Source organism: Atta cephalotes (genome assembly GCF_000143395.1).
Source record: "Atta cephalotes unplaced genomic scaffold scaffold00001, whole genome shotgun sequence".
NCBI lineage: Eukaryota > Metazoa > Arthropoda > Insecta > Hymenoptera > Formicidae > Atta > Atta cephalotes.
Genome location: NW_012130065.1, coordinates 13,118,987 through 13,131,977, shown reverse-complemented (window position 1 = coordinate 13,131,977; position 12,991 = coordinate 13,118,987). Strand labels below are relative to the sequence as shown.

The following is a 12,991-nucleotide window of genomic DNA, read 5'->3' as shown; positions in this document are numbered from 1 at the left end:
TATATATATATATATATATATATATATATATATATACGAATAACGGTATCTCTCTCTCTCTCTCTCTTTTCCCCCCCCCCCCCCCTTCCCCCCTTCACTCTCTCATTCATTAAAATTTTAATCCTCCAATGTTAGATTATACAATCGATTTTTTATTGCAAATTCTGGTTGATAAATTTTAAATATATAAAAAATAAATACAATCCAAGTTCTATGTAAGTAGTAAAAATTCATTAAAACTTTCAATAGAGTATAGGAAATTTTTCTTATAGTCCAGAATAATATTTATGTATAAAAATATAAGAATTTTTTGTGAATTCTAGTAAATAAATTTAAATCTATAAAAAATAAATAAAATAAAAATCAAGTTCTATAATAGTAACAATTCGTTTTATATAATACGGAGCAATATGAAAATGTGTAAAAATTTTTTGTAAATTCTGATAGACAAATTTAAATCTGTAAAAAATAAGTAAAATACAATCTAACTTCTATGATAGTAAAAACTTGTTAAAACTTTCACAAGAGTTTAAAAATTTTTTTCATATCCAGAATAATATAAAAATAATTAAAAACTTCTTATGAATTTTAGTATAAATTTTACTTTAGTATAAATCTGTAAAAAATAAGTAACATCTAATCCAATTTCGGTGACAGTAAAAATTCATGTAAATCTTTCACAAATACATAAGAATCTTTCATATAATTCGAAATAATATAAAAATACATATAACTTTTTTGTGAATTCTGATAGGCAAATTTAAATCCGTAAAAAATGAGTAAAATACAATCAAACTTCTATGATAATATAAAAATTCGTTAAAAATTTTCACAAGACTAAGAATCTTCTTCATATAGCTCCGAATAACATAAAGATAAGATTAAGAACTTTTTGTGAAAGAGATTTAAATTTATTAAATTAAAAAATTTTAGTATAACTTTTAATTCTGTATAAATTTAAATCTCTAAAAATAAGTAACATACACAATCCAACTTCTATGATAATAAAAATTCATTGTCAAAGCTTCCACAAAAGTTTTTTAGATTTTTATACAGTCTGGAACACACAATATAAAAATCCACAGTAAAGTTCAAAAGTCTAGGAAGTAAATTAAGAATAAACATTTCACATTGCCAAAAGTTAAATAATGTGGATAATCGTCGAGATACTCGATGAATACTCGATGTTAATTATTGCAAGATAAAGATGTGATCTTTCGTGTATCAGGAAACGCCCAAGGTACTCGAAATTGCAAGCGATTATTTTCTCACGTTACACAATAGTCGACGGTTCACCGCGAGGAACAATGCGCTCGTGTAAAATAGGAAGTCGCAAATAATGGTCGAAAAAATTCGGTTAACGGAACGGAGAAATAATCTGACACGCAAATTTATCCACCGTCAGAAATTAAAGCGAACATAGCCCAATTTTTCCTTGCACTCTCCTGACCGTGCGCCTGAAAGAAAAGTTCGCCTTTAACAACACGCGAGACAAAAATTTCAGTGAGCTCGTTTCTCATCCGCGGCTGCGCCGACCAGCCGCCGCCGCTTTTCTTTCCGTGTAGCCCGGCACGTAACAAACGATTCGCGGTGTGTCGACTTTCAACAGAATTTTCCTCTTATTACCATCGCACCATCGCTGTATAGCTATATTTAACGTCCGCATAATACGGCCTCTAATATACATCGAAAAGGGACAATATTTAAGTTGCAACAAAATTGATCGTGTAGTTACATAAAGGAGCATAATTAAAATTATAATTTCCAAACCAATTTTTTATCTTTACCTTTTTGATATAATTATGTAATTAAACGCATAGAATCTCCCGTTATATTAATTATCGTTATTATACAGTATTTCATATTTTAGAAATACGTAATCGCTCATTTTTGAAAGAATTTAAGCATAAAAGAGATAATATAATAAATAAACGCTTTTTCAGTTTAAAATGCTGTAAAAATATAATTATATATAAAAACATTCGTTATAAATAATCAATTCGTTTAAATAATTATCAAATTATTTCTCTAATTTGAAATTGTATGGTATCTTTTCCATTTAATTTTTGAATATAATTGCTTTTATATTCGACTGCTCATCATACATATTATAGATACATATACATACATACATACATACATACATACATACATACATACATACATACATACATACATACATACATACGTACATACATACATACATACATACGTACACACACACACACACATACACACACACACACACACACACACACACACACACACACACACACACACACACACACACACACACACACATACGGTCCTATATTATATTAATTATTATCAACAATTATCGAAAATAATGTTATTAATCTTATTATCAAAAATAAATTATATTTAAATAAATTATTATCGAAAAGAAAAAACTATTATCGTGAGATAAGTTTTATAAACTATTTCAATAGTTTCCAGTAAAAGAGACAACAAGTATTTTTTACTGTAAGCTATTGAAATAATAATTTGGCACCATAACATTTTTCGCAGAAACATAATTAAATTTAGTATCTTGCTTGCACAAGTATATTTTATAAAAAATTTAATGAAGTGTTTCCTTCTTCCGAACTGTTACTCATATCCGTACCTTCGGGATGCATTCTCATACTGTAAGCATCCTTGGTGTCTGTCAAATATTAAACAAGAACAAATGATGCTTACAAGTGCTATGAACACAAAAGCAAACGCATCCTCGAAGAACACTTAATCGTCATAGCTTAAGTTTTGTAGACACCAGAATATAGAATCATCCGCTTCCATTATCACAGAGAGAGGGCAGAATTTCGTGAATCAGCCTCAATCTCTATGTCGCCAGCAATCGCTCTTCATTAAACTGCTTCAATCGTGTTCATTGCAGGTATCTCTCGAGAACACTGTTCAACATCCACCGTTGCCGCCTATGAGTAGCGGAAACATTCCCAACAGTCTGGGGCTACGATTGGAAGCTGAACCTCGACACTTTGTTAACCACGGACAGGTCAAGATCAAATGCTTCGCCGAAGTCGGTTCACGCACATATGAAGCCGAGCGTAGGGTGATGAAGGCATACGTGAACAATCAGAAGCTCAGCGCTGATGATACGCACGCGGGTGCATGCAACATCCATGCTAACATCCTCATTCAGCTGCTCACGGCGATCCTTGCGCTCGTTCTACTCACAACGTGACCTATCGGCCTTCTTGCGTGAGTCGACCCTTTCGAATGGGAATTACGTTGCGGCGCGCGCTCTAAAAACGTGCGACAGGTTCAGTGTCAGTTGTCCGATCCTTAAATATAAAATTAGGTTTAGCGATTAAGCGACAGTAGGCGATTAATCGGTCGATCGGCTCGCTCTCGGTCTAATCACGCTTTCGCGTTCAGCAATGTCACTACTGTCGTATTTGCTTGTTGGCGGATTGCTAATGTAAAGAGACACGTGAGAAAATGTTGTTGAGATGAGACGATCGTAGCGATTATAAAAAATAAATTTCTGTTGATTATGCATTAATTATTTAATTACTAAAACATATATTGATGTATTATATATGTATTACTTTTTTATTTTGATGTCATATTGAAATTATTATATATGATTTAAGTGTATATATATATATATATATATACATATCGCTGCCTTGTTTCAAAAGTGATACAACTAAAAAAATTAAGTTTCTCAAAAAAAGAAAAAAAATATTCTTCAACTTAACAGAAATACTTAGATTAATCATAAAAAATAATAAATAATATTAACAAAAAGAACATATTCTTAACGTGATAAAAAATCATTTTTGTCATTTTCGTTTCACAACCTTTAAGATTCATCCTTTTTGAATTGTGACAATTTTGACGATTTTATCTTATAAATTTTTTGAGTTATGATATTTTTTTACAATTTTTTCATAAACCCTTTCTGAGTTGTGACGATTTTTTTTCTTATAAACCCTTTCTGAGTTATAACGTTTTAATTTTTATAAAGTTAATTTACTTTTGATTATTGATAATAAGGTAATGTTTGCCTAACTCATTCGATAATAACATTCGAAAATTATATTTTATTATTATAGTTCACTGTGTGTATCAAAGTGACATTAGTGTGTCACTTTTGAATAAAATGTACGGTATGTTTCATACATATAAAGAATAAAAGAATTATTTTAAGTCAATATTACCACGACGGTAATTTTGGTAAAAAATAAATGAATGCGCCTTTTGCATATTTTGAGCATATTTTAGATCAGTATTTCTTAGTGTTAATGTACTTAGTTGAAAGTTTCCCTGTAATTTTCGTAGAGGTTCCTATCTCTCTTTCACTCTCTATCTTCTTTCGACTTCTTATCATATTTAACTTCCAATCTTTTTAACGAGTTCCAGATCCGGGAGATTCTTTAAAGTCGATCGCGAGTCGCAGTCGTCATTAACTTTTCACTGAAGTTTCAAGATTTTACTGCTAATAGTGAATGTTATGAGTTAGATAACGCGATCACAAATTTCTCGAGTAATAATAATGAATTTACAATTTTTGATCTTGTGTCTTCTTAAATTTATAAAAATTTTAAGTTTTTTTCTATATTTAAATAAAATTTGATAGGTCGAATAAATTTGGAAGGTCGTGCTCAATTCGACTGTATTTTCGTAATAAAGTCCGTTCTATTTTACATTCCGACAATTGCCGTCGTGGGGATTTAGACAGAACTAGCCGTACTTCATATAGCATGCATGTCGTACCGCGGAGATATAAATTCTGGCGCAGCGCGTGCAAATTCCGTTTTACGACACGCGTGAGATTAACTACCGAAACGCATATAAGTCACTACACCACGGCGAAATGCGAATTACGTACAAATCGATAAATGGATTTGCTGCGCCGGCATCAACAAAAACCAGGATTAATAATTTGGATGTCTCGCAAAATTGCAAATGCGCGGTTGCACAGTTATATAGGTACAAATAATTTTATGAAAGAGAGGCTCCCTTACAGGAGATCGTATAAAAGTTTAAATTCGTGATTATTTTGACAAAAACAATTTGTATGACGTTGATATAACAAGAATAATAATAAATAACATCGAAAATCCAATCCAAAGCAATACATTCGCTTCGTCATAATGAAAACATATAATGTTAAATTCGAAATTAATAAACCAATATTTTATCAACGCATCATTCGTTCAAAAATTTCCAATTAACCATTCAATTTTTGTATTTTTTTCAAATTTTTTTATAAAAACATAATCGATCACGCAGTGTGTGACATTCTATCCAGTCTATTCGGATACAGTTTCTCGCGCGTGATTATTATTTGTAAAACTATCAGAGAATGGAAGTAACTTTACGCGTTACTTATAATACTGTTACAAGTGACTTTTCTTAATAATATATTTCTTAATAACGTATGTTACCTTTTTTTTAATAACTATATGACAATAACATAATTATATTTTGGTAACAAAACTAAATTTTAAACAGTTACTTTTATTTTTTATATTTTTAACTTTTCTGAGATATAATTCTTTTATACATTTAATCTTCAATCTTTGATTAATATTCATAATTCGTTTTTACTTCAAAATTATTTTAAATAATGCCTTAATAAAATGCTAACATAACTTTACCTTTTTTACTCGATATTCTTTAATTCTGAATCAATGGATAATCATTGATATTAATGCTAAGTATGCCTAATCAGTGAATGAAATGTGAGATCCTACTCTATATAAATCTTTATTATGTGATCTAACTAATCTTATTTTAGTGCATAAATTCAATGAATATGGTACTGGAAAATTGAAATTAATGCAAATATCAGTATTTTAATTATATAATGCTCACATATTCTTTTTTAGTTGAATTTCACTGATTATCCAGTGTCAAGTATGTCACTAGGTAATTAGTGACTATCCACTGATTCAAATTTGGAAAGTTACTTAACAAATAACGATAACTAATTGCTTTTAAAAAGTAATTTTCCATTCCCTGAAAATAAAATTTCCCACGCACAATTCCGCGAGATGTTTGACGATTTTTTAATGCATCACACGTACGATCGTCCAACGAATACAACGAATTTTCACTTGGCCGAGTATAGTGCGACTGTTTCACGTGTTTCATTGCCGACGACACAGAGCGATTGGTCACGAGAAGCGAGGATGGACGAACGAGCGCGAAGAAAAGAAGAAAATCCTGAGAAGAAGATTCCGCGAGAGGTCCATTCGACCGCTCTTCGGAGAAGACGCTATAAAAAAAGATGAGCAAGCGTGACAGGAAAGTAAGAGAGTGCGCGTGAGAGCAAAGTGTGAGGACACAGAAAGTGAAACGAAGTTCGTGCAGCTGCAAAAGAGAAAAAAAATGCGGGGCAAAAACAGGGAAAAACATTGTGTGTGAGATCGAAATGAAGACACGAAGTTTGACTTCAAGAATGAAAGTAGGTGTGATATTATAGTATCTAAGATGCGACTCGTCGGTCTTCCAAAGTGGCACTCCCTCATCTTTGATTTGACGCCTTGAAAATATAAGTTAACTACATGTTTACCGTACACGTTTTCTATGGTTGAGTGATTATTTCCTTAAGCAAAATTTTTGCACAATAAATGCATTTACATTATATTTTAAAAGATGTATACTTTTGCCTCATTCAAAATTTATATCAGAGAGTCTCGCATAAATTATATGAAAAATTAAGTGAAATGAGTTTTCACATATTAAATATGTTTTTATCTAGAAATGGCACGTAATTATCTATACATGAAAAGGAAGTTTTGCTAAAGGATTTAAAAATTTAACAAGAAATAGACCTAAAAACAATTTTGATGATCTAACAAAATTATTTTTAGGTCTGTATTCAGCTCAATTTTTTAAATGTTCCATTAAACTGTAATATAATATAATATAGCTCAAACGTGATGAAGAAAAGTTGTCACGGACACGAGACTCAAAGGATAGTTTTTTCACTATAATGTATCAAAAATACTCTGTGAGCACAAATTTACTTTAGGTGCAATATATGTGGCTCAATTATCCATTATTGAGCCTTTCTCTATGATCATCTTTTATTCACGTTACATACAATATAGCTTATAATGTGAACAAAAGAATAATGGATAGTTTTTTTAACTACGATGTATTAATCAAAGGTATTTTGTATGCATAAATTTTTATACCTTTTGATACAATATAATTAACAAACTATCCATTATTAAGCCTTGTATCTTGATTTCTTTTGTTCGCCTTATTATATATTATAAGCTATATTATATATAAAAACTAACTCATTTCATCAGGACTCAATTTTTCATATAATTAGAGAGTTTCTTTTAATATATAAAATGAGTTGAGATAGCACATTTAATTTTATTGAAATTAATAATCAATTCTATTCGCAGACTCATTTTTTTCAATGGAACTCGCAAAGTCGCAAATTAACGAAGAGGCCAACTTTCGAAGAAAGCGAGTAATTAATGGAAATTAATGAAAGCGTGCTTTAGTGAAAACGAGAGAGGACGAACGCGACTGGCCTCGCCGCACATATCACATCACCGACACACACGTTAACATGTACTTAACACACACATAATACGTCACGCGCACATATACACACCAACACGCACATGAGCGCGCATATGTCTGGATTAAGAGATGGAAGGAGTAACCAACCCCCGCAGGGTGCGCAGGATACACATATATCAGAGATGGTTTCCTTTTGATCGCTATCGCTCATCGATCCGAACGTTATTTATTGGCTGTAATAATTTACGAGTTCGCGAGAGGGATACGTTCTGCAACGCGCATAAACGTCGCTTCCGATGTTAGGCGATATTCGGCCAAATCTTTGTGCCTGTATGAGTAACATTTACGTGGATCCATTCGCGAAAAATTATAGCGTACGTATTCAAACGCCATTTCCAAAGTGCCAAGAACACTCTTCTTACGTATCACTTTTTCGATTGAATGTATATTCGAACGTACATTAATTAAACATGGAAAAATAGTCGGAAATAATGATAACGAGCAGTATTTTAATATGTCTATTACTGCTTAAAATTGATTTGACCAAAATCCTAGTCGTGTAAGATGTTATCCTGTTAAATACTGATTAAAAAATGATAAATAATAGTAACAGTAGCAAAAAATAAATTTGGCAAAGTCCAGTATCTCAACAACAAAAACAAAAATTGTATGAGATTCACTTCCGTAATTTTGAATATACAATCTTAATAAAAAATATAAAGGATCCCACAAACATAAACATTCTATATCTAGACTCAAATAAAAACATAATGATGGCAACTATAATGGTAAAAAATTATAATATAGATTTTTTTATGCAGAATGAATTTATAGTGAAATAATGTAGTGGAATAAATTAATGCACGGAAAAGAGAAAAGAGGGAATTAAATAAATTATTTTATAGTTGCAATAATTAAAATAATTATTCGACTATTTTTATTTTATATATATATATGTCAATATTCATTCTATATATAAATTTTGTACAATTATTTTCTATCATTATTTTCTCTGTAACGAAGTATAAATTAAAAAATAGTTTTATTGCAAAATAATATTTATTTTTATTGTATAATAATCTTAATATTTTATTAGTTTTCCTTTGGATTTTATTGCCTCCTTTCCTAAAAAATGTAATAAATTGAAAGTATTTTATTTGTAATAAATTAAATTTAAATTTTATTTAATGAATTGAAATAATTTTTATTTCATTATTACAAATAAAAACTGAATTTGTTTGTAATGAATTTAATTGAAATCGAATTTGTAATAAATATAATAAATTGAAAATATTTTACTTATGGTCAAAGCTGTACATATGCATACATATATCGTTATAAAATATTTCTCCGATTCTCTAATATTCAATAAACACTCGATTTTATAGGGCTATAAAATTTTGACAGAGTTTAAATTCATGGAGAATAGTTTATTCTTTGAACCAAGCAAAATACGGATTTAACACGTAGCGCTTCATTAAAGATAAATCGAAATGATTCAAGTTAGGAATAAAAGCAGTTTCACCTCGAAACGTTGGATTGACGCATCTCTCAATTAAAGCGTCCTTTCACAGCCATTACTGCATTTATGAAATTATTATTTTTTGTAGTTTAGACATCGCAGAGAAAATTCACTGCCAATGCGACATCAGCGGAGTTAATTTCTCCAATTGAACCATTTGTGTAATCATGCATTATTTCGCGCGATTTATACATAGCGAATAATAAGTGTTATTATCCGCGCACGACACTCATTTTCCTAATTACATAATTTAATTGAAACGTTATTTCTTCTCCATAAAATATTAATACTGTCTTTCGCGTTTTCAAACTTCATGCAGTTACATATCTATATATATGACTATTAATCTTTACTTGGCAAACGAAAATAAATCAAGCGTAATATTTTCAGAATGATATCCAAATCGCGTCAGAATTATATGATATCGGTTCAATAATATTGCGAATATTACGTTCCCGAACGTTATAGCTAAAAGTTCCTGTATTTGCTTAACGTTATATATAGTTGCGAAACGCAGCTGGTCCCAGGTGAACACCTAAATCGACAGTGGTAGGAATTTTCTTCGCTGCAACCTCAATCGATCGATATCCCAATTTTACGGCCCGTCGAGTCGCGAAAGTCGAGGGCAGGTACAAGGATCTTCTTTGGCACTAGAGATCCTTTGCGTTTTCCAGAAAGACTTAAATGGGTTTCTAGCGGAAACTTAGACGCGGTAAACGATTCCCGTTTCGACAACGGAAGCTACTCTTTTTAAAATTTCCGTACAAGAATTTCAGTACTTCTTCTTTGTAAGATAAAAAATTAGAAAAGTTTTTTTTCCGATTGAGTTTATTATTTGCATATAAAAATCAAACGTATTTTTTTATGTGAAAAGTGATATTAATCCTCTGGAACTCACTGACGTGAATCTATTGAACCTGCTCGATTATATCCCTCCGGAATTGACTATGGATCTATTGAAACTCTTATGCAGTGATTGTTTGAATAACAAAGATTCTGATGAGTAAAAATAATTCAGCTTTCTCTGTAAAGTAAAAATTAAGATAAAAAATACATTATTATATTTGAATTTACTATTATAATAATTCATAATTTTTGTATCTATTGTAGTAATATTATTGTAACAATTGTCATTTTACATAAAAATGTCAAACAATTCAATTTTCTTTGTTACATCTATAAATAGATTATTCTGATTAAAACATATTTAACATTTATTTCTTTTATATTTCAAATTATATTACAAATTATGTCATTTCCTTGAAATTAATTAATACCTCTTTTAATCAACATAAATAAGTCTTACAGATTCAGCATTAATAATTGTGTTGTAAATTTTTGCAATGCAATCGGAAGATTAAGATTTCTCAAAAAGAATTATATGAATTCACGTAAATCTGGATTTAATGCTATTTAAAAAAAAGATATAATATAAACTAATTTTTTCTAAAAATTTATGCTGTCTAAAAGAAAACTCAATAATATGAAAAATAAAAAACTAAAAGATTTGTCTGCGGTAGTATTTTGATAGTGCAGGTATTTCGATATTTCAATTTTACAGTCTGTCGAGTACCAAAATTCGGAGACGCGCGAGACTTCAACTGGAGAATGTTCTCAAGATCCCGCTTAGATCCCGCAAATTTGTGTCTCGTCGTAGAAATCCTTTACTGGATTTCTACAAGAAACTTTATCTCTCTCCTATGCGTTGTTGAATCTTATTTTTACGGATGTAAACAAAACTCAAAACAATATATCCCGGAATATTTACTACTACGATCCACTGCCATATTTTCATTGTTCATCATTAATTAAATATGTACTCATGAAAAATTCATATCGAGAATATGAGATTTGTTATCTAATATATTCTACTGTTATCTAGCTTAGATGACATTTGTATTCTATCTTTCTAAATTTGCGATCTTTTACGTTTTTTTTAATGTAAAATATAATTTTGTAAAGAATAAAAGAGAGATACGTAGTTAATTGCATCCTTAGTGTAAAAAAATCTTCGTCAAGGAGAATGAAACCTTAACCATCCAAGTGGACACTGCCACGATAATTAGTCAGTATATAAAAAAAATATACCTTTATAAAATCTTTAAGATGACTTCAACGAATTCATGTTAAAGTTCTTATGAAAATCAATTTACGTATTCACAGAAACATATGTATTAATTAATGAGAGAAAAATCAGAAGTCTCAAAAGTCCCTCTAGCTAAAGCGTTACGTATCTAATCAATCTTCGAAAGGAACAAAAAAGTAAGCTCCTTTTCAACTCAAAGCTACTTTTTATTCTGAAGACGTACGAATTTACATATGCCAGTACCGTCGTTGTTTGGATTAACGCAGTCATAAACATTCCTTCTGTTCGCTGATTCTCCAAGTGTATCAGCGAATTCGATGAAATTGTGGATCGAAAAGCAAAGTGAAATCTCTTTGTACAGACACGATCGATATCTCGATTTTATGGAACGATGAACGTCGAGAGACCGTGAAAAACTGTCGTACACGAAATGCGTTCTCTACTTCGCACGTTTTGCCGATTTCTTTCGTTACTCACCGCACACGAATTCCGCATAGCGGTAAAAAGGAAACTACGAGCTCAAAAAGATGCGAAAAAAAGATCATTTTTATAACTTCGCGTATTCTCGCATATATCTGAATCGTAATTTCAGTCACAATTGATTAAGCGTCCATGGATCAAACGACGAAATTTTCTATCCAAACACCCTGCACTGAGAGAAAGGATTTTGTTAATTTAATAAGCCATCAGTACTTTTAACCGGTGATCGGTAAATATGTGACAACAAATTTTGTTGTTATGATTGCTGCTAGTCTATATCAATTATTAGTAACAGAAACAAACTATATAGAATCTAATCTATCTTTTGAATAGATTTTAGGCTCGTTTACGTAAAATTCGTACATGATCGTGGAGTCTTAAGTCGTAGGAAATTGACCAAGCAAAGTATCTAATATAGAGAAAATACTTGACTAGAATTTTTTACGATTTGAGATCTTGCAACCATCTACAACTTTATATATATATATATATATATATATATGAGCCTCTTATTTGTTAGCGATACTATTGATTATTTGTTTACATTAATGAATTAATTTGCAATCATAACAAATCAATCGTTTTTTTAACAAATTAACACATTTGATTTGTTCCTATAACAAAATCATTTCTCTCAGTGTGCGAACATCCTACACAGAATGTGACGGTAATTACGAACACACGCTCACTCACACAGGTACACTGAACGATGCTGAAGTATCCAAAAATTTAACTAAACTAAGATTCGAAAATATATAATTTTTATTTAGACAATCAAAATAATTATACAGGACATCAAATTAATAGCTAGAATCACTGAAAAACATAATCTGGTTGAATTAAATAATAATTCTGATAAAAAATAGACAAATCAGAATTTTGGTTAAATCTATTAGAATTCTAGTTAAGAGAATTCTGATTAATATTTATTCTGGTAAAAATAAGAATTTTGATAAATTTTATCAGAAATATTATATCAATCAGAATTCTGATTATCTTAATTAGAATTCTAATAAAAACCAAAAAATTCTGATTCATCCATTTTTAATTCAGAATTTTTTTCAGTGTTAAAGTATTGATTATTCAAAGATGCATTCAGCAGAACAAACAGCTTTGCAACTGTTATAAAATTCTTTAACCCTCTGAAGATGGCATCGTCATTAAAGATTGTTTTAATGCTTTTGATCAAAATTGATGTAAAAATAGTTTTAATCGATATTTATACTGTAGATATATATTATATATCAATGTACAACTTTCAATTCTGGTACATTTCCATCTTCTTAATTAATTTGTACAAATTCCGAAAATATTCTTAACTTATTTGTACAGATTCCGAATTTATCCCGAATTTAATTTTAAAGTTGCAAACTTGTAACATT

General features: G+C 30.2%; 1 protein-coding gene across 1 annotated transcript in view; it reads left to right on the top strand.

Annotated features, from left to right (window-relative positions):
- The window catches only part of LOC105618847, a 130,243-nt gene extending 127,038 nt beyond the window's left edge, over positions 1-3,205 (top strand). The window contains exon 5 of the mRNA XM_012200384.1: positions 2,897-3,205. Within this exon, the coding sequence (XP_012055774.1) occupies positions 2,897-3,205 (309 nt within the window). The remainder of the gene's footprint in view (positions 1-2,896) is intronic.
- Positions 3,206-12,991: the final 9,786 nt, after the last annotated feature.